Source organism: Leucopleurus acutus (genome assembly GCF_964270905.1).
Source record: "Leucopleurus acutus genome assembly, chromosome: 11".
Lineage (NCBI taxonomy): Eukaryota > Metazoa > Chordata > Mammalia > Artiodactyla > Delphinidae > Leucopleurus > Leucopleurus acutus.
In genome coordinates this window covers 95182431-95205748 of record NC_139152.1, presented here as the reverse complement: position 1 = coordinate 95205748, position 23318 = coordinate 95182431, and the positions used below count along the sequence as shown (strand labels likewise).

General features: G+C 36.4%; 1 protein-coding gene across 1 annotated transcript in view; it reads left to right on the top strand.

The window, feature by feature from the left end:
• ENTHD1 (ENTH domain containing 1) overlaps positions 1-23318 on the top strand; it is a gene marked incomplete at both ends in the record, with an annotated part of 100015 nt that overhangs the window by 32464 nt on the left and 44233 nt on the right. The window contains one exon of the mRNA XM_082850467.1: positions 5703-5821. Within this exon, the coding sequence (XP_082706593.1) occupies positions 5703-5821 (119 nt within the window). The remainder of the gene's footprint in view (positions 1-5702; positions 5822-23318) is intronic.

Genomic DNA, 23318 nt, shown 5'->3' with positions numbered 1-23318 from the left:
AACTAAGATTTTCACAACTGAAGACCTGATTTCTACACATACTCATCCACCCTTCATTTTTCCCAGAATAATATGACTCAAGAAAGAGGTTATACTTTCAAAGGAACTTTTAATTACCATTATTAGGAAGTTTGTCATTAGGCCAGTGTCCATGGGGAGATTTTTAGCTCATGGAATGTGTTTTCCGGCAAAGATCCAGTTAGAAAATAAAATGCTACTTTGCAAAAACAAAAACAAACAAACAAACAAAAAGATCTCCTGAAACAAAAGTTTGTCCTTTCCCATTATTTATTAGCTACCTATTTCCAATTTAATTTAAAAAATCTACTTAAACATCTCTGCTTTCTTATTCTTTATCCTTTCTCTGTTTTCATTTTTTAAAAAAAAACATGCTTTTCCCCACTAATTTCAAAATTCACCTTTCAAAAAAGATTTATCATACTCGCATCCTATCTCCTGTGCCTCTGAAGTATTTGTCATGAGTAAATAGGAGCAGAGTAATAAAGCGGAATAATAGAGGTGCCGTATGTAGTGGATGCTGTGGCGTTTCCCACATTCCCACTTCAAGATCAAGGCACTTATTCCCTCGGCAGCTGGGAGACTTGGTGCCCGAGGGGTCTCAGCTGAGTTCTTCTCTTCAAATTCCCAACAGCTGAAGAAAGCCTCTTTACCTAAGATCATGCCCTGTCCCTGAGAGAACCTACTTTCAATGACTTATGGAAGTGGGCCGTCCCCTTTGCTTCAAGGCAGGACAACGGGGAAGAGCCATTCCAGCCCCAGAGCTCCTAGTAGGATTGGCTGAGGCCTCTGCCGCAAACGCATCCCAGTTGAATTTCTCCCTTGGCCCAGTCCTGCCTCCCTCCCTACTCCCAGATGTGGTTTCTGAGAGTACTCCCTAATGAATCCCCTCGTACAAATCTGGGTCTCGGAGTCTGTTTCCTGGGGAATCCAACCTACAACAATGGCTTTGCCTCAAGATTTATGATATAGGACAAAGATACGTACATAAATGAGGAGAGAATTATAAAGCAAATGGGACAAAATGTTAACAATTGGTGGATCTGGATGAGAATTCTTTGTGCTATTCTTGCATCTTTTCTGTAAGTTTGCTCCAAGATAATGAAATTGTTAAGGTTCTAAACTCATGATTCTGCAAAAGTTAAATATAAACTTAATCACTATGAGGCTTTGAAATCTTACCAGTTCTTCATTAGCCCATGAATGTTTTCTAGGATAGATATACTTGTTCATTTTTAAAAGTTAATTTTGCTAGGTAAATGACTTAGTTTACTTCAATTACACCTAAAAGGACACTGTCAATACATAGCAACAATGTCTAGTAGATGCTAAGTAATACATAGAACAGTTTGGGTATTTATGGAGGGTTTCAACTCCAAAATGTGCTGTCACATTGTTAATGTCTGAGAGTTTGAACGTCAGTTTGGTATCTCATCTGAGAAATATCAAAGGGTTCACCAGTTCTGCTTTGTGGTATTATCTAGTGATACAGGCTCAATGAGATCTATAGCTTCTCTCCAGATAGCTTCTGCCAAGTACCTACAGCCGTGGTATCTAAGCACTCATCTTCGAATGACTCAATAACATCGTTTCCTGCAGCATCTTCGCTGTTTCCTTTGAGGTTTCTCATTCACATACTAGTACTCCTTGACTGTGACTTCACAGTCTTGATTGATAAGCAGCTTGTGATATACAGGGTACTTCATTTCCACTAAGGAACTAAATGTGTGAAGTGTGTTCTCCCCCTCCACTTGCTTGTGAAAACCCAGGAAGCAATGTTGTGTAATCACCTAATTTAATTAAGCACACCTCACTTCCAGTGTTGTGCTGATGCTAAAATAAATGTCTAAATGAATTTCTGTACACTCAGTATATTCTAACTGCCTTCCTTCTTGCTCCATAAGATAATTTATTATAGGCTTAAAACATTTTAGCTATTCTAGGCTAAAATGCATCTCCAAATATGCAAGATATTTTTTTCTTTCAAATCCTTACTATTCTTCAGTTTTCCTCACACTTTACTTCACAATTGACTTCCTGAAATTTTTATTAATCTACTTCTGTGATGTCTAAAACTTAAGTCCATATCATTTCAAGGATAATTTGTTGCTGAATGCTCAAAGAGTGATAATAAAGATAGTTCCTCATTAAATCACTTGAAAGTACATAGATGATCTAAGCCTCAAACTACTGCTGTTTGCCGGTATTACTTATAAAATCTCCAAGTCCAAAATAAGCTCACTTTAATTATTCATTTTCATGTGAAGTTACAAGAAAATGAAAAGTTAGAGCCATAAATGCAAAGTTCTTATTCTTCAGCATCTTTGTCTTATATCATACTTGCTCCTTTTGCCCATGTAGTTCCTTCTGCTTGGAATAATTTCTCCCTCTGTATTTATCAGGATCCTAGCCATCCTTCAAAGCCTTCTTCACATTTTACTTCCTGTTTGAGGCTCTTTCTGATTACTCTGGTACACATTGATTTTTTTTCCTCCTTAGAATTTCTATTCCTAAAGTTAGTTATTTTAAGAAAGTTTGACCTGTAATTGTTCTCTTCTAATTTTTTCCCATAAGTCTCTGTATGTTAGACTTATCTCACTAGTCAGGCTATAAACTTTTTGAAGGCAAGGACCAGGCTATTTTTCTTGTATAATTCCTAAAATGATTTTGAAAAATTATATGCCTCCTAATATGTTTTTAACTGACGTGTGAAATTTTGTCTTAAGTATAGCAAATGCAAAGGATATAATTCAAAATATTGACATTAAAGACAAAAGAAAAGAAAACAAGCAAAACTTTCATGAGTCTTTTAAGAGCATCTAAAGGAATATAAATACTATTGTGATTCATATCTGTAGTCATTCATGAAACAATACATGGTCTTCTTTAATTATTGGGCATTGTACATCATTCCCTTTTCTCCTTGAAGTCATATATCTATTCCACATCCCTCACAGAATTTTATCCTGATAGAAAGTATGTTTATGCTTGAAAGTTGTCTCTACATAAAATATGTATATAAATTGAAATTATTTTTCTAAATTATCTGTGACAAGAGGCTTTAAGTGGCAAAGTAGTTCTTCTAGATTGACTTACTGTTACAATTATTTTTAGTACAAAGTCGATCAAAACCACATAAATGGGGGCTTCCCTTGTGGCACAGTGGTTAAGAATCTGCCTGCCAATGCAGGGGATATGGGTTCGAGCCCTGGTCCGGGAAGATCCCACATGCCACGGAGCAACTAAGCCCGTGCACCACAACTACTGAGCCTGTGCTCTAGAGCCCGCATGCCACAACTACGGAGCCCACATGCCACAACTATTGAAGCCTGCTCGCCTAGAGCCCGTGCTCCGCAACAAGAGAAGCCACCGCAATGAGATGCCCGTGCACCGCAACGAAGAGTAGCCCCCCGCTTGATGCAACTAAAGAAAGCCCATGCGCAGCAACGAAGACCCAATGCAGCCAAAAATAAATAAATAAATAAAATTTTAAAAAAAGAAACAACCACATAAATGTGGTTAAGTACTTATTAAACATAAAGAATAAAATTTTATTGGAAAGACATATTTTTTATGAGCTACATGGAACTGTTCATTTACCCATATATGAATATTACTTAGTCCTTGAAATAAACAGGGTTTAGCATAAATTCTGTTTCTGTTTTACATTTTTAGAGATGTAAATGCTGAGAAGATTTGTTCACCTAAAATTGGGTGGGGAATAGAAGGTGTTTTATTATAGCAATGTCAATTAATTTTATGAATTCTTTCCAAATAATATGCCAAAAATTATATAGTGATTTATTATAAAAATGTTTTTCATCTCTTGTCAGCTGTTAACTTGATTAGATCTTTCTTTAATGTTGTTGAAAGCAAAGGATTGGAAACACCCCACTTAGAAAAAGATTTGTTAAACAGTCATTGGGAGCAATTTATGTTCTCAATTTCTGGAAATAATACCAAAAACCTTTTGCTAAAATTTACCAAATGACTATTAATTATTCTGGTTACATTTTAATTTAACCCAATATACTCAGAATGTGTGGGAAAAATATAAACACTAATTGCAGTGTACCCGTCAATACAAAATTTTTTGAGAAAGTGATTTTATTGTGTCATATGCTTTAAATGAATTTTCATCAAGTCTTCAGAACTGCAGATTTGTTTCATTCAATTATTGGAGAATATTTACCATATTTACCTAGTTGTCAAAGTCGGCCCTCATTGTGAAAACAACCAGTAGAATCAGATTTAAAGTTTCTTTCAGAAAACATCTAACATTATTTAAATAAACATGTAACCAGACATCACTCTGGTTGTATTCACACTCCTTAGTTTTCTTAAGATAAATAGCTAAGGCATGAAGACTTGCCCTAAGTATGTTGCGTTGGTGAAATAAGGTGCCCCTGCCTCTGATGCTTTCTGTGCTCTTCTGTTATGGGACTCTTACTCAGGAACGATGCATTCTTCGACAGTACTGAGGAATGGAAAGCACAAGGACATTAGATGAGACTTATCAGCTGTCCTGCTCCTCCACACTGTGATATATCTGAGTACCACACATCCTGGTGTGGACCAAAAGAACTGTTGCTTGTGCCATGCTTTGCGATTAAAAGAAATATGTATAAGACAGGACAAACTTTGAAGCTCTACTTTGGGTTTTTCATGCCTTGATTAAAGGAAGCTTCCCTTTACCAGTCGTTTTTACTATTGTTTGGTGCCTTAGAGACAATTATGCTTGTATCTAAGGGAAGATGCATCATAATAATATGGGTAAAGAAAATGTCTTTCTTTGTAAAGTGGGAGAAAATTGATTATGAAAGGGAAAGGGGAAAGAACCAGCCAGATGCTTCTACACAGTTGCATTCTCAGGCAGATCAGTTTTTGGTAAGAATGTATACAGAACTTGTGCATCTAGAAATTGAGTCCTTTAAAGCTATCTATGCCCATAAAGCTATCTATGTACTTAGACTTGGGAAGTCTTCAGGTACCCCCAGAGGTGTGCATATACCAGTTTGAAGATAGATTTCTTATGCTTTTTGTGGTCCCCAATAATATGCTGAAATATAGTTACTGCTAATACTTTTGTTTACATAGTAATTAACATAGGAAGGAAAGTGATATTAAGACTACAAAAACATTAAATTCAGCAAATATATATAAACAGATATATCAGCTTATCTTCATTGGCATTTCTTTTTTGTTTAAATTTTGTTTCAATTTTCTTTTTATAAAATAATCTATACATTTCTGACTAATTTTGCCTAGAACACATGAAATTCACACTGCAGGAATAAAGTTCTTTTAAATATTATTAGAATAATTATAATTGTCATTCCTGCTTTGCTAAAATTTCATTTGAGTAATTTTCATTTTCAAACTCTATTTTCTACACTATATTATACTTTATTTTAAAAATGTTTCAAATAATAAAACTTAAAATTGAATCATTGATGGGAGAAAGGGCTAGAATTGAATTTGTATTTTTAAAATCTGCCTGAACTTGTCAATTATGATAAAGGGATATATTAAATGATTAATATTCATAGGTAACCATTGGCACATGATGTATATTTTGTAGACAAAATGGATCTTCAGAAGTGATTAACTTAAAAATTGTGAGCTGATGTGAAAACATTACTATTTCCTGTCAAAGTAAAATCTTAGCTTTATGTTGTTGACAGAAAACACTTCCAAGGCAGGATTGAAACAAGAGCAGTGTCAAGACATTCAGTTGCCTGGCAGAAGTGTGTCGTCCCAGGAAATACTACCCCTCAAGATTAATGCTTGGAAATCAGCAGAGGTAAGTCATTATAGTAGTTTCCTATGGCTACTCTAACAAATTACCACAAACTTAGTGCCTTAAATCAACACAAATGTAGTATTTTAGAGTTCTATGTGTTAGAAGTCTGACCCAGGTCTCACTGTCCCGGAATCAAGGTGTCTGCAAGGCTGTATTCCTTTCTGGAGGCCCTATGGGAGAATTTGTTTTCTTGCTTTTTCCAGCTTCGTGTGTTCTAAAAGAAACTGTGCTTGTCTTTTAACTTTGTTTTTGATGTCTTCTGTTACACAGAATTTTAAATAAGAATAAGGTTAAATTAAAGTTTTCCTTTATAGTTCATGCTTTTTAAAATCTTATTTAAGGAATTCTTTTTTTTAATCCTAATATAATAAAGGTGTCTTATTTTTTCTTCCAATGTTCAAATTTTATGCCCTCTAGAATATATAGTGTAATATAGGGGTCTTATTTATCCCCCTGTGGATAAGCAATATTTAATTTTTTGAACAGTCCATCTTACTCTACGCATTTAAAAAAGGTTTTTATTGCGAAATAATTATAGACTTATAGGATGTTGCAGAAACAGTACAGAGTCCCATGTACCCTTCACCCAGCTTTCCCCTGTGTTGACTTCTATATAGCTATAGTAGTACAATATCAAAATCAGGAAATAAACATTGGCATGTTATGCTAACTAGACTACAGACCTTATTCAGTTTTCAAATTTTCAATTCAGTATTCATTTTTTTAACCTGCATTGTGTGTGTATGTGTTCTATGTAATTCATCCTAAGTATAGATTCCTATAACCAGCACCAAAATCAAGATACAGAACTGTTCTATCACCACAAAAGAAGTTCCTCATGCTATTCACCCCATCCCACTCCTCCCAACCCCGTATACGGGCAACCACTAATCTTTTCTCCATCTCTGTTGTTTTGTTATTTCTAGAATGTTGTGTAAATGGACACAGACTATACATAACTTTTTGAGATAGATTTTATTTTTCACTCAGCATAATGCTCTTGAGATCCACTCAGGTTGTTGCATGAATCAATAATTCATGCCTTTTTATTGTTAAGTAGCATCCCATAGTATAGATGTACCAGAGTTTATTCAACCATTCACCCACTGAAGGATAGTTGAGTGTTTCCAGTTTGGGGCTGTTTATGAATAAAGCTGCTGTGAACATCTGTGTACAGGTTTTTGTATGTGAAGTTTTCATATATCTGGCATAACTGTCCAAGAGTGCGCTTGCTGGATTGCATGGTAAGTGCATACTAAGTTTTTTAAGAAACTGTCAGACGGTTTTCCAGTGTGGCTGTACCGTCTTACATCCACCAGCAGTGTATGAGAGATCCAGTTTCTCTGCATCCTCACCCACTTTTGGTATTACCACTATTTTAATTTTAGTTATTCTACTAGGTTTCTGGTGAGATCTCATTGTGGTTTTAATTGGTGTTTCCAAAATGGCTAATGATATTGAACATCTTTTTATGTGCTTATTTGTGCCATCATAACTTCTCTTTGGTTAAATATATATATTCATATTTTTTGCCTATTTTCTAACTAGGTTGTTTTTTACCATTGAGTTTTGAGAATTCTTCATTTATTCTGGATTCAAGTCCTTTGTCAGAGAGGTGACCTGCATATATTTTCTTCCAGTCTGTGGCTTGTCTTTTCTTTTTAACAGTATCTTAACAGAGCAACAGTTTTAAATTTTGGTGAAGTCCAATTTATCAGTTTTTAATTTTGTGAATCGTGCTTTTGGTGTCATATCTAAGAACTCTTTGTCTAACCCAAGGTTGTGTAGATTTTCTCCTAAAAGCTTTATAGTTTTATGCTTTCCATTTAGGTCTGTGATCTATTTTTTTTTTTTTTTTTTTTTTTTTTGCGGTACGTGGGCCTCTCACTGCCGTGGCCTCTCCCATTGCGGAGAACAGGCTCCGGACGCACAGGCTCAGCGGCCATGGCTCACGGGCCCAGCCACTCCGCGGCACACGGGATCCTCCCGAACCGGGGCACGAACCCATGTCCCCTGCATCGGCAGGTGGACTCTCAACCACTGCGCCACCAGGGAAGCCCTGTGATCTATTTTTTTTTTTTTTTTTGCGGTACGTGGGCCTCTCACTGTTGTGGCCTCTCCCGTTGCGGAGCACAGGCTCTGGATGCGCAGGCTCAGCGGCCATGGCTCACGGGCCTAACCGGTCCGTGGCATGTGGGATCTTCCCGGACCGGGGCACGAACCCGTGTGCCCTGCATCGGCAGGCGGACTCTCAACCACTGCGCCACCAGGGAAGCCCCTGTGATCTATTTTGATTTAACTTTTGTATAAGGTGTGAAGTACAGGTTGAGGTTTTAAAAAAAAAAAAAAAATTTCTTTTCCCTACAGATATCCAATTGTTTCAACACCATTGTTGAAAAGACTTAAATTTTACTCTAATATGCTTAAGTATGATTTTCCTTCTCTCTCTTCTTTGTCACCCAATGAGACTTTCCAGTGGGAGGTCTTTCATCTTTATTTAATTCTGAGACAGTTATCTCTGGTTCAAATATTTCTTACTTTATTTTCATTTTCTCTCTTTCTTATATGGGCTCTTCTTATCTGGATATTAGTAATTCTCTTTCTATCTTCATATCTCTTAACTTTTCTTTATAGTTCCTATTTATTGTTTTCTTTTTTCTTCCTCTAGAGTTTCTCAATCTGATCTTCCAGTTTAATAATTTGTTCTCAGCTATGTTCATTCCACTGTTTATCCCATCTGTGTTCTCTATTTCAACATTCTGTTTTTACATTTGATATTTAATATTTCTATTGCATTCTTTTTATTGTGTTTTTTCCTGTTTCATATTGCTTATCCCTTTCCTTATTTATTTTAGTATGTGTATTAAGTTTATTTTAAATTCTTGGTCCATCTTTTCTAATATCTGTGCTTCTGAAAAAACCTGTAATTCCGTGTTTTTTTTAATAGTTTTGATCCCCAAATGACTGGTTACCCCTCCGGGTTATGGCTGCTCTGTCTAGGATTGCTAGAGGTTGCACCTTAGTCTGTGTCAGCCCTATCAGCTTAAGTGGAATGTAGGGGAAGTGGACTCTACGGTGGAGAGCACCTCTCTACCCTCCCCGTTCCCTCCAAGAATACCAGAGTTAATCATTCCTCACTCTGAGGATCAATGCCTCACATTAGATCTTTATCCTTAGCCCCCCAAGAAGAAGCAGATTTAGAGGGAGACACTCCTTAAATTGTAAACCACCTGCCCTGGGGGATTGGAAAAGGAAGTGTGAAGAAGCATCTTCTCAAGCCTACCTAGTCAGTCCCCACTGAGTGTTCTTACCTCCTCAGGGCTCTGCACTCACCGGAAGCACTCCCTCCTGAGTTTAGCTCTCTGACTCACAGCAGGTGCGCAGGCAGGTTCCAAGGCATTGAGTGGGCAGTAATTCCACCAACTCCTTCCTTATTTTGTTCAACCATTGCACAGGCCACCTTCTGCCCCAGGCTAAAGCCAACTAGACACCCTCACACCCCTCACACACAAACATACCAGTTCAGAATAGCCACGCCATCTCTCCTGCGGCCCCTCACTGTTTTCTTCTCATTTAAAAAAATTTTTTATTGGGGTATAGTTGATTTACAATGTTGAATTAGTTTCAGGTATACAGCAAAGTGAATCTGTTATACATATACATGTATCCAACTCTTTTTTAGATTCTTTTCCCATATAGGCCATTACAGAGTATTGAGTAGAGCTCCCTGTGCTATACAGTAGGTCCTTATTCATTATCTATTTTATATATAGTAGTGTGTGTGTGTGTCAATCCCAGTCTTCCAATTTACTCTTCTCCCCTTCCCCCCCAGTTAACCATAAGTTTATTTTCTACATCTGTAACTCTGTTTCTGTTTTGTAGATAAGTTCATTTGTAGCCTTTTTGTTTAGATTCCACATATAAGCGATATCATATGATATTTGCCTTCCTCTGTCTGACTTCACTCAGTATGACAATCTTTAGGTCCATCCATGTTGCTGCAAATGGCATTATTTTGTTCTTTTTTATGGCTGAGTAATATTCCATTGTACTGTATATATGTATGACATCTTCTTTATCCATTCCTCTCTTGATGGACATTTAGGTTGCTTCCATGTCCTGGCTATTGTACATAGTGCTGCAATGAACATTGGGGTACATGTATCTTTTCAAATTATGGTTTTCTCTGGATAAATGCCCAGGAGTGGGATTTCAGGGTCATATGGTTTTAGTTTTAGTTTTTTAAGGAAACTCCATACTGTTCTCCCTGGTGACTGTATCAGTGTAGGAGTACACTGTAGCATAGAAGGGTTCCCTATTCTCCACCCCCTCTCCAGCATTTATTGTTTGTAGATTTTTGAAGATTGTCATTCTGACCAGTGTGAGATGATACCTCATTGTAGTTTTGATTTGCATTTCTCTAATAATTAGTGATGTTGAGCATCTTTTCATGTGCTTTTTAACCATCTGTATGTCTTCTTTGGCGAAATGTCTATTTAGATCTTCCTCCCATATACCTAGGAATAAACCTACCTAAGGAGGCAAAAGACCTATACTCAGAAAACTATAAGATACTGATGAAAGAAATAAAAGATGGCACAAACAGATGGAGAGATATACCATGTTCTTGGATTAGAAGAATCAATATTGTGAAAGACTGTACTACCCAAAGCAATCTACAGATTCAATGCAATCCTTATCAAATTACCAACGTCATTTTTCACAGAATTAGAACAAAAAATTCTTCTCATTTTGATGTCATCCCCTTATAGTATCTCCAAGCTTGATCCTGAGGGAGGGGGCCACTGAATCAGAACTGGAACCTGCTCTGTTCTTCAGTGTTCTCTGACCTTCCCAGACATGCACCTACTTACTTCTATTTGTACTTTCAGATAAGAACACACATCTTTAATTCTGGCATATATAACTCCTCAAATAATATTTTTTTCTCTATTTCCTTGACATTTTTTTTTTCTGATTAATTTCTTTTAGGTATATATTGGGCCACTTAATCTCTCATTTTCTGTGTCTTTCAACTGCTTTATTTTATTAAAATTTTTATTGAAATATAGTTAATGTGCAATATTATGTTAGTTTCAGGTATACTACATAGTGATTTGACATTTGCATACATTATGAAATAGTCACTGTGTTAAGTCTAGGAACCGTCTGTCCCCAACAACTGCTTTTAAAAGTAGATTTTTGTAAAAAAAATAAAAAAGAAAAATGGTCATGAAGAACCTAGGGGCAGGACGGGAATAAAGATGCAGACCTACTAGAGAATGGACTCGAGAATATGGGGAGGGGGAAGGGTAAGCTGGAACAAAGTGAGAGAGTGGCATGTACATATATACACTACCAAACGTAAAACCATAAAACCGATAGCTAGTGGGAAGCAGCTGCAGAGCACAGGGAGATCAGCTCAGTGCTTTGTGACCACCTAGAGGGGTGGAATAGGGAGGGTGGGAGGGAGGGAGACGCAAGAGGGAAGAGATATGGGGATACATGTATATGTATAGCTGATTCACTTTGTTAAAAAGCAGAAACTAACACACCATTGTAAAGCAATTATACTCCAATAAAGATGTTAAAAAAAAAACTTAAAAAAAAAAAAGTAGTTTTTTTTTTTCATTATGTCTCCATGCTGCATTTTAGGTAATTAATCAGAACCATCTTCCAGTTCATTTTCTTCTCCTTTCACCTCTGTCCACTCTAGAATTTTCCCTGTCCATTAAGTGTTTTATTTCGATAGCTGTTGCCTTGCTTTTTTACAGGATATTCATTTGTACTCATTTCATCTCTGCCTGTTTTGGCTTCTTGTTTTTTTTTACTTCTTTAAATTAATGCTATCCTTTCCATTTTCTTTTTGAGAACTAAATATACTTAGTTTTATATGCTTTTTAGATTTCTTAGTTTCATTTTGTCAGGAGTGGGTTCAGTTTTCTTTCTGTGTTTTGGAAAACTGGTTTGTAAGCTCTCCTTGAGTGGCTCAAGTTTTTTATCTTTCTTTTTCTCTGAGTGTCCTTAACCTTTCCTGCCTAACAGTTTTTCATTTGCCTCCTCCTGACACCTGGGACTACGTAGCACATTCAGAACCTACCCAGGCAGCTTGGGGCTCCTTTCTTTTGCTCATGTCAGAGATATAGCAGATCCGGTCCCCAGACCACAGGATGCTGTGGCTCAGTTGCTAGTGAAGTTTAGTTCTTACCTGCTTGTATACTACTTTTAGAAGCCATAGTCCCAGGCTGTGACTGATGCCAGGTTATTTCAGCTTCCTTTGTAAGTAGTGAAGCTCAATGCCTGGCGTAGTTTCAAGCAGTGAGCCCATATTCAGCACTCAGATCTTGGATGGTCAGAAACTAACACACCACAGTGGTAAATCTGTGTTTACCACTCTGGAATTGAGCTTCTGGTTTTCTCTGCTTTTTTCTGGACCCAAACTCCCAAAGGTCCACAGCTTCAGCCTCCTTACCATCATGTGTTTTGTGTTCGTGCTCTCATCCATGAAGATGTTCATCTTGTCTTTTAGCATGACTGTACCTTTAATTCTCACCTTTGTATTTTCTCTTTCATTACTATGTGTTTGGAGAACACATATCCCTGAAATATGAACACATAGAACCATCTTGACTGGAAACCTGTTCCACTCAAGACTGTATGAAATTATCTCATTGATTCATTCTTCTGTTTTATGTGTGTTTCTCCTACTAAAAGGAAAGATCCTCTTCAGGTGCTTTAGAGACCTTTCTAGTCTTATTCATTATTGAATCTTCAGTTGTCAAATTCTTGTTAATGAAAAGTGAAATGAATGAATGAGTAGACACTCAGTATTAGCTCCCTTCCCCTCTTTTCCTGTGATACAGGCTTGTTTGGCCTTCTGCTCAGAATGCTTGTTTAGTGTTCTGCCACAGTTCCTATGAGGGAGGGTTGAAATTATTTCTTGGCCTTCTGTTCCCAGCCCTTTTCCCCAACCAACTAGGTATTGGATTTACAAGATTTTCTAGCAGCTCAGAAAAGTATATAAAATTAAAATTTCACTGTTTCTTAATTGCATAATAGTCCACAGATTGAAAATACGTAGGTTATTTTCAAAGGTATGACATTAAGTCAAAATGATTTTAAAATCTGTGATCAGTTTATTTGCTCCTGATTGCTTTTAAAGAAGAGAATAGACTTGAATAATCTTATATGCTTTAGAGGGTAACAAAGACATAAAATATCACCTAGTGTTTTTTTTTTTAATCAGTCTTTAAATTCTCATTATTATTGTTTTTTCTTACTTTAGAAGAACCCACCGTAATTGGCTTACATCATTTCACGTCTTGTATCTGTGAGCAGAAAATGGTACCCTTATCTCAAAAGAAGTTTAAAGCTAGATTTTCCTTTTTCAAAGCATTACTATATCAGGACACTATTCCATCATCCTACTGACAAGCATTACTGTTATTACTGTCATGAACATTTGATGCAATCCAATATGTCCTCTTCAGTAATCTGCTTTTGTAGCATAAGACAAAACCTACCAAGTTGAGTAGTAAATCTAATTGTTGTTGCCAAATGTACTGCATCTACATTAAAATTTTCATGTTTTTAATACAGAATGAGAAAGATATGATATCGTTGATTGCTTAGGAAAAATGAGGAGTGCTTAAAAAAATCTTTTAAAAACTTTAAATGGAAACTTCTTTAACTATTTTCTTTCTACAAATGTGAAAATGATCTAAAAGCAATAAATAAAATTCTTAACAGAATAGGGCTTTCAAAAGCAGAATAGTACTTGCCTCTGATACCGTCAAAACTAAGGAAAGCCTTTAAATTTATGACACTTGGATGAGTTTTCTCTCTGTGTACTGTCCAGAATTTTTATTATTAAATTTGTTAATTAATAAGACTATTTGTAGCTTTTCACCAGCTCAAAAGACCTTCCTCTTTTCTTGCTTGAGGAGATTCAACAATGAGGTTATGATTTTTTTGGTCTCAGTTGTTTCCATAGCAACAGTTAGGGATGCTATAAATTGGTTCACACAAAAGTAAATCTGACCGAAGCCTTCAGTGTAGTTGTGCATTACTAAATCGCTAGTGACAGAAGATAACTGTTTACGTCTTACTGCCTCTGTTTATTATTTGTTAGGTGAGGAGTAAACGGTTTTTATCCTTGGATCTATTAGCATATCATTTATTATATTTGCAAAAATTTGAACTCATCAAAGCTGTTAGAGAAATGGAAATTATACTTATTCTAATTATGTTAATTCACCATCCTTTTACCGCTTTTCTGCATCATTGCTTTGTGCTTAAAAGTCCTTTGTTTTCATGTTTGGGCTTTTATTCTTTTTAAGTTAGAAAATACTTGTTGAAAAAAGTTTAAACAATATAAAAGGGTAAAGAGTGAAAAACAAAGTTTCTTCTTACTTCTCTATACTCTTTCAGTTCCCTTCCTCAGAGGCAATCATTACAAAGATTTTTATGAATTTTGGGGGGGAAATTTTCTGTGTCCATACATTTTTTACCTAAATGGATTCATTCAAGATATACTGCTCATTCATTCAAGATATACATACTTTTAACTAAATAATATATCTTCATGTTTCTCTATAATAAATGCAATCATTCGATGTAAATTGTTCCAAAATACGCTTTTTTCACTAAACTATATATTATGGACATATTTCTATATTAGTACATATAGATTGCTGTATTCTTTTGTCATTATCACCATTATTATTAATTTTTCAAAAAAGATTTAAACACAAGGAGGGAAAGAACAGGGGACTAATTCACACACTTAATAGAAGTCTCAGTAATCAACTTCTGTTCACAAATATTACAACTTCCCTAAGGTAGCTACTAGACACATGTGACTATTTAAATTTAAATTAATAAAATTAAATGAAAACTTTAGTTTCTCAGGCACACTAGCCACGTTTCAAATGCTCAACAGTCACATATGGCTGGAGGCTACCATGTTGGATGGTGCAGACTAGAACATTTCTAGTATTGAAGAAAACTCTGTTGGACAGTGAGGGTACCACCCTTGCTGCCCTAAGACCTGGAGGTAGAGAACTTGCAGAGACAGAGGCCAAGATGTCAAGGGTATGTGGTTTTCCTTTAAAATTGTAAGGGATTTCCAATGCAGCATCAAAAAATGGACATTTAAAAAAATCTCTTCATCTACAGTAAACATAAAAATTAGTTCTTATCACAACTTCAAATAGAATGCATAGCTGCCGGGAATTTTTCTCTTTCTTTTCTTTTCTTTTTACATCATGAAATGATTACCACAGTTAGGGTTAGTAAGCATCCATATAGATACAAAATAAAAGAAAAAAATGTTTTTCCTTGTGATGAGAATTCTTAGGATTTACTTTCTTAACAACTTTCATATATAATATACAGCAGTGTTAATTATATTTATCATGTTATACATTACATCCCTAGTACTTATTTATCTTGTGCTGTATTCTTTTTTTTTTTTTTTTTGCAGTACGCGGGCCTCTCACTGTTGTGGCCTCTCCCGTTGCGGAGCACAGGCTCCGGACGCGCAGGCTCAGCGGCCATGGCCCACGGGCCCAGCCGCTCTGCGGCATGTGGGATCTTCCCGGACCGGGGCACGAACCCGTGTCCCCTGCATTGGCAGGCGGACTCTCAACCACTGCGCCACCAGGGAAGCCCTGTGCTGTATTCTTGATGTATAAATGAATCTTAATTTAACCAATCCCTGTTGGTAATCATCTTGGGATTTTTTATGTTTTTTTCTCTTAAAAGCAATGTTGCGATAACAACCTTATACATACGTTTTTATGATGCTGTCCCAGAAGTGGAATTGCTGAAAGGTCATGTTTATTTTTAGTTTTGAAAAGTACTGCCAAATTGTCCTCCCAAAAGTTGTACCAATTTATATTCACCAAATGTGTATCCCCTCATCTTTGCAAATACTGAGTATTATCAAATTTTTACCTCTTTGTCAGTCTGAGGTAGAAAAATTTTGTTTTAATTTGTTTTATCTTAATTGTATATAAGATTGAACTACTTTTCATGTGTTTATTGGGCATTTGGGTTTCTTTTTATTTATTATCTCTATTCGTGTCCTTTGCTCATTTTCCTGTTTGGTTTCTCACCTTTTTCTTTATCAGTTTCTAGAGCTATTTGTTAAATATTTAGCCTATTATCTGGTCCTTTGTTCATTTTTAGTTTTTCTGTTTGATTTTTCACTTTATTTATGGGCTTTTTTTTTTTTTTTTTTGCCTTTGTAAAGGAAAAACACATTATTCCTCCTGTGTTTCTTCTTTACTGTCATACTGCTACCACATTTCACTTCTAACACCAGAGACATGGGTTTTCCACACCTCAAGCAATTTTCTGACACCAGCTGGGTGTCCTACAATTTAATTTATTTCTGACACTGTCTACCTGGAGACAGTGTCAGATCCCACAGGTTAAGGGCTCAGTCCACAAGACTTCCCTCTCCCCGCCTCTGTTTCAGATACCAATTGCAAGTCCCAGGTTGTCACCTGTACTTCTGGCTGACCACTGTAAATCAGTGTTCCAATGACCCCTTCCTTAGGTTCGATCATTTGCTAGAACAGCTTACAGTGCTCAGGGAAACATTTACATTTACTGGTTTATTATATAAACAAGGATATGATAAAGGACACAGATGAACAGACAGATGAAGAAATACATAGGGTGAGATCCAAAAATGCATCCAAAATGGTTTTGAGTTCAGGAACTTCTGTGCCTGTGGAGTTGGGGTGTACCAACCTCCTGGCATGTAGATGTGTTCACCTACCCAGAAGTTCTTTGTACCCTGTAGTCTGGGGATTTTTTATGGAGGCTTCATCATGTAGGCATGATTGATCATTAACTCAATCTCCAGCCCCTCTCCCTTCTTGGAGGGTGAGGGTTAGGGGCTGAAAGTTTCACGTTTCTAATCATGGCTTGATCTTTCTTGTGACCAGTCCCCATCTTGAAGCTGTCCAGGAGCCCACCAAGAGTCACCTCATTAGAACAAAAGACATTCCTATCACCCAGGAAATTCCAAGGGATTTAGGAACTCTGTGTCAGGAACCAGGGTCAAAGACCAAATGTTAGAACAAAAGATGCTCCTAGTACTCTTACCATTTAGGATATTATAAGCATTTTAGGAGTTCTGTGCCAGGAACCACAGACAAAGACCAAATATATATTTCTTACTATGATCACAATATCACAGCCTTATAGAAATCTAATTTTAATGTAGTCAAATGTGCCTTTTTTTAACAGCTTCTAGATATTAAGTCATTTCTAAGACGACTTTCTCTAGCCTAAGACTTTATAAAATGTCACCTTGGCTTTTTATTTTAACAGACTATTATTTAGATCAGTTTTAGGTTCAGCAAAATTGAGAAGAAGGTACAGAGATTTCCCTATATACGCCCATCCCCACCCCACACACCACTATCAGTATCCCTCATCAGAGTGGTACATTTGTTATCATCAGTGAACCTAAATTAACACTTCAATATCACCCAAAGACCATAGTTTACATTAGGGCTCACTCCTGGTGTTGTATAGTCTAAAGATTTTGACAAATGTATAATGTTATGTATCTGCCATTATTATATAGAGAATAGTTTCATTGCACTAAAAACCCTCTGTGCTCCACCTATTCACTCCTTCCTTCCCGCTAACCCCTGGCAACCAATTATTCTTTTACACTCTCCATAATTTTACCTTTTCCAGGAAGTCATATACTTGGAATTATACAGTGTGAAGTCTTTTCAGATTGACTTCTTTTACTTAGTAATATGCATTTAAGATTCCTCCATGTCTTTTCATGACTTGATAGCTCATTTCTTTTTAGTGCTGAATAACATGCCATTGTTTCGATATACCACAGTTTATTAATCCATTCACCTACTGAAGGACATCTTGCTTGCTTCCCACCTTTGGCAATTATGAATAAAGCTACTATAAACAATGATGTGTAGGTTTTTGTGTGGACATAAATTTTTAACTCCTTTGGGTATATACCAAGGAGCGCAGTTGCTGAGCTCTGTGGTAATAGCGTGTTTATTTTTGTAAGAAACTATCCCAGTCTTTTTATGCTTTAATTTTAAAAATGTATTTAAATGCTATCTATCAAGAATTTGTTTTGATAGATGGAGAGTGTTAGAGATCCACTTTAAAAAGAAAAAATTTATTCAGTTGGTTGTTCTGGGGCTTAGTTGTGGCACATGGGCTCCTTAGGTGTGGCATGTGAACTCTTAGTTGTGGCATGCCTGTGGAATCTAGTTCCCTGACCAGGGATCAAACCCAGGCCCCCTGCATTGGGAGCATGGAGCCTTATCCACTGTGCCACCAGGGAAGTCCCTAGAGATCCACTTTAAAAATTTTATTTTTACGAATGATAATCAGTTGTCTCAGCATCATTTGTTGAATAATCTATCTTTTCCCCATTGATTTGAAATGTGGCTTCAATCACATAATAAATTCCCATTTATATTTGGCCCCATTCCTGGATTTTCCATTTGTTTATATTAAAGAAGTAACATGTAAAGATAAACCATAACATTAAAAAAGAAAGAAATACAGAAAAAGAAAGAAAAAAGAAAAGAAAGAAGGGAGGTAGGGGACAGAAGGAATAAGGTAGAGAGGGGAAATAGCTAGATTTCTTTGATTATACCTTGTTTTTAGATTTGTCATTGGAACCCTGGAAATATTTTGCACAATTATAAGACAAAAGTGAACTAAAGAAAATAATCCCTAAAAATGTAAAATAAAATTTACCTTTCATTCAGTTGGTATTTTTATTCTGAGATGTTGGTACTTTTTATCTGAAATTATGTGAGTATAATGTGGCGTGAATCAAATAATAATCATGTGGTACTTTATTTGCTTCATCTTTGGTGTCCTTGACACCTGGGATTCTGAGTATCAGAGAAAGAACATAGGGATGTAAGCGAGAAGAGATTGCCGGAACCCAACAGATCAGAATTGAATTGGGTGAATTTTACCTTAAAATTTTTTTGGTAATTGAAAAACTTCTAAATTATCCATAGGTCAAAGAGGAAGCTCAGAGGAAATTTTAAAATACATAGAGCTAAATGAGAAGGCAACACAACATATCAAAATGTATGAGACACAACTAAAGTAGAGGTGAGAAGGAAGTTAGTTTATAGCCCTAAATGCTTAAATTAGAAAAGAGGAATATAATTTTAAAAAAAGAGAAAAGGTCTAAAATCAATAATCTAAGTTCCTTCTTCAAAAAATCTAAGAAAAGCAAAATAAACCTATAGGAAACAGAAGAAAGGAAATAGTAAAGAGCAGAAATCAGTGAAATTGAGAACAGGAAAGCTGTTAACAGAGAAAATGAATGATACAGAAAGCCAGTTCTTTGAAAAATATGTAATTGATGAACCTGTAGTAACACTGACAAAGATAAAGAGAAAAGATCCAAATCACCAATATCAGGATGGAATGGGATATCACTGCAGTTCTTGTAGCCATAAAAGGACAGTAAAGTATTACTACCAATTTTATGCTCATAAAATTGACAACTTAGAAGAAATAGAACAATTTCTAAGAAAGTACAAACTACTAAAACTCAAACAAGATGAACCACAACCTGCAGCTGTTACAAAAATTGAATTTATAAGTGTCCTGAAAAAAAAAATCTCTGGACCCAGATGGTTTTACTGGAGAATTATATCAAACTTTTTTTTTTTTTTTTGGTCACACTGTGAGGCTTGTGGGATCTTAGTTCCCTGACCAGGGATTGAACCCATGCCCCCTGCAGTGGAAGCTCAGAGTCCTAACCACTGGACTGCCAGGGAATTCCCTACCAAACTTTTAAAGAAGGATTAGCATGAGTTTTACATCCAGAAAATAGGAGGGAACCCTTCCCAATTCATTTTATGAGGTGAGTATTACCCTGATACCAACACCAGACAAAAACAATATGAGGGGCTTCCCTGGTGGCGTAGTGGTTGAGAATATGCCTGCCAATGCAGGGGACATGGGTTCGAGCCCTGGTCTGGGAAGATCCCACATGCCACAGAGCAGCTAGGCCCGTGAGCCACAATTACTGAGCCTGCACGTCTGGAGCCTGTGCTCCGCAACAAGAGAGGCTGCGATAGTGAGAGGCCCGTGGACCGCGATGAAGAGTGGCCCCCGCTTGCCACAACTAGAGAAAGCCCTCGCACAGAAACAAAGACCCAACACAGCCATAAATAAATAAATAAAAATTTTAAAAAATATATGAAAAAAGAAAATACAAACTATTACCTCTCATGAAATTATACAGAAACCCTCAAAAAGACTTATCCAGTTGAATCCAACAATGTATAAAAAGAATTATATACCATGACCAAGTGGGATTTGATCTAGGTATGGATGGCTGGTTCAACATTTGAAAATCAGTCAATGTAATTCGTCATATCTACAGATTAAAGAAGAAAAAATCATAGGATTATGTCAAGTGATGCAGAAAAGCATTTGACATAATTCAACACCCATTTAAGATAAAAACTCTTAGCAAATTATAAATAGAAGGGAATTTCCTTAAATTGATAAAGATCATCTATACAAAACCTACAGCTAGTATAATGGAACAGGACCCTATGGTCTATGCCCTCCATGTCCTCAGCTTGCCTTTTGTCTGTGGAAAAGCTTTAGCCAAAGAATAACTTTAATCAGAGAAGTGAGAAAATGCAGAAACAAAGGAAAACAGTCAAAGAAGACCAAATAATAATAGTTTAGTCATCGAGCATAGTCAAGGACCTTTAAGCTCCTTCTCAAGGGCTATAGATAATATTCTGAGCCATATCCTGTGAAGTGTCTTATAGGTACTGAAACCCCCACCAGGTGGAAGAGGTTAACTACATGATGACCAGACTGTAGCCATGACATAAGCTCGTACAACTCCAAGAATTGGCCCCAAGGAAATGGGAACAAACTGATCCTGGAACTGAAGATTAACTGTACTTAAAACAATCAAGATGACGCTGATCAGACCACCAATGACCAATTTCAAGATGACTGTCAGAGTTGACTGTGCTGTTTCTGCATGTAGCCCCCTCCCTAAGCCTACAAAAGCTCCTGCTCGCTGATTGTCAGTGGTGGGGAGTCGACCTTTGGACAGACGTCCACCCTCCCCTCCCCAGTTGCTGGCATCCAAAATAAAGCAAACTTTCCTTTTCACCAGTATGGCCTCTTTATTGGCTTTTGAGCGGCAGCTGGACCCCACTTTCGGTTACACTGACATCATAAATAAGGGTGAATGCTTTCCCTCTAAGATAAGGAACAAGGCAAGGCCTCTTATTCAACATAGTATAGGAAGTTCTAGCCACTGTAATAAGGCAAGAAAAAGAAAGGAAAAGCATGCAAAATTTAAAGGAAGAAATAAAATTGTCCTTATTTACAGGTGACATGATTGTTTGCCTAGAAAATCTCAAGGAAATGATACAACAAACCTCATAGAACCAGTAAGTGAATTCAACAAGGTTGTAGGATATAAGATCAACATACATAAATCAATTGCATTTTTATATACTAACAGTGAACATATACTAACAGTAACTGAAATTAAGACATATGCCATTTATAATCACTTCCCTGGAATGAAGTCCTTAGGTATAATTATAACAAAACCTGTACAGGATCAGTATACTGAAAATTATAAAATACTGATGAAAGAAATTAAAACCACCCAATTAAACACCTACCATGTTCATGGATTGGAAGACTCCACAAAGTAAAGATATCATAGTAAAACTGCCCCTAATTACTCTATGGGTTTGATGCGCTTCCTGTTAAAATTTCAGCAAAGTTTTTGTAGACATAGATAATAAGCTTATTCTAAAATTTGTATGGAGGGACTTCTCTGGCGGTCCAGTGGTTAAGACTCTGTTCTTCCAATGCAGGGGGCATGGGTTTGATCCCTGGTTGGGAACTAAGATCCCACATGCTGCACAGCATGGCCAAAAGATTTTTAAAATAAATAAATTTTGTATGTAAAGGCACAGGGCCTAGAATAGCTTAAACCATCTTGGAAAAAAAAAAAAAGTGGGAGTAATCACTCTGCCTGATATTAAAGCCTACTGCATAGCTACTGTAATCAAGGGAGTGTGGTATTGATAGAGAGACACTTAGGTCAGTGGAACAGAATTGAGAACCAAGAAATAGACCCACACAAATATAGCCAACTGATTTTTGACAAAGTGCAAAAGAAATTCAAAGGAGAAGGATAACTTTTTCATCAAATGATATTGGAGCAGCTAGACATTCATAGGCAAAACCATGAAACTCAACTTAAACCTTATACAGAAATTCACTCCAAATGGATCACAGATTTAAATGTGAAATGAGAAGCTATAAAACTTTAAGAAAAATATTTGAGAAAAGTCTTGGGGTCTAGGGCTGGCCAAAAGCATGATCCGTAAAAGAAAACAAAAATGATGTCAGACCTCATCACAGTTTGAAAACTTTTGCTCTGTGAAAGACTCTGTTAAGAGGATGTAAAGGCAAACCACAAAGTGGGAGAAAACATTTGCAAACCACATAACCAGCAAAGAACTAATACCTGGAGTATATAAAGAAGTCTCAAGACCCAACAGTTAAAAAACAAACAATCCAATTAGAAAATGGGCAAATGATATAAACGGTCATTTCAGCAAATACAGGTAACAGATAAACAGATGGAAAGATCAACATCATTAGCCTTTAGGAATATATAATTTTGAAATATGAAATATCAAAATAGCTAAAATAAAAAACAGTGACAACACCAAATGCTGGTGATCATGCAGAGATACTGGATCCCTCATGTATCACTGGTGGGAATGTAAAATTGTACAGCTACTCTGGAAAACAGTTTGACAGTTTCCTATAAAACTAAGTATGTAGCTACCATAAGACCCAGCATTTTCACTGTTAGGCATTTATCTCAGAGATATGAAAACTTACTTTCATACACTGTACACTGTGTTCACAGCAGCTTTATTATAGCACAATTCTGGAAACAATCTAGATGGCCTACAACAGGTTAAACCAACTGTGATACATCTATACCATGGACACTACTTGACAATAAAAAGGAACAAGTTACTGATACATGCAACAACTTGGATGAATCTCCGGGAATTATGCCAGGTGAAAAAAGCCAATCCCAAAAGGTTACATCCTGTATGATTCCATTTATGTAACATTCTTCAAATGTCGAAATTACAGAAATAAAGAATAAATTAGTAGTTGTGGGGAGCAGAGCATGGTAATAAAAAGGCATCAGGAAGGAGCCTTATGGTGATAGAAATGTTCTGTATTTCGATCATATCAATGTCAATATCCTAGATATGATATTGTACTATAATTTTGCAAGATGTTGCCTTTAAGGGAAACTGGATAAAGGATACACGAGATCTCTCTGTATTATTTCTTACAACTGGATATGAATCTACAATGACTTCAGAATAAAAGCTGAATTATGAAAAGTGGCAAATCACTTGGAAAGTGGTTTGAC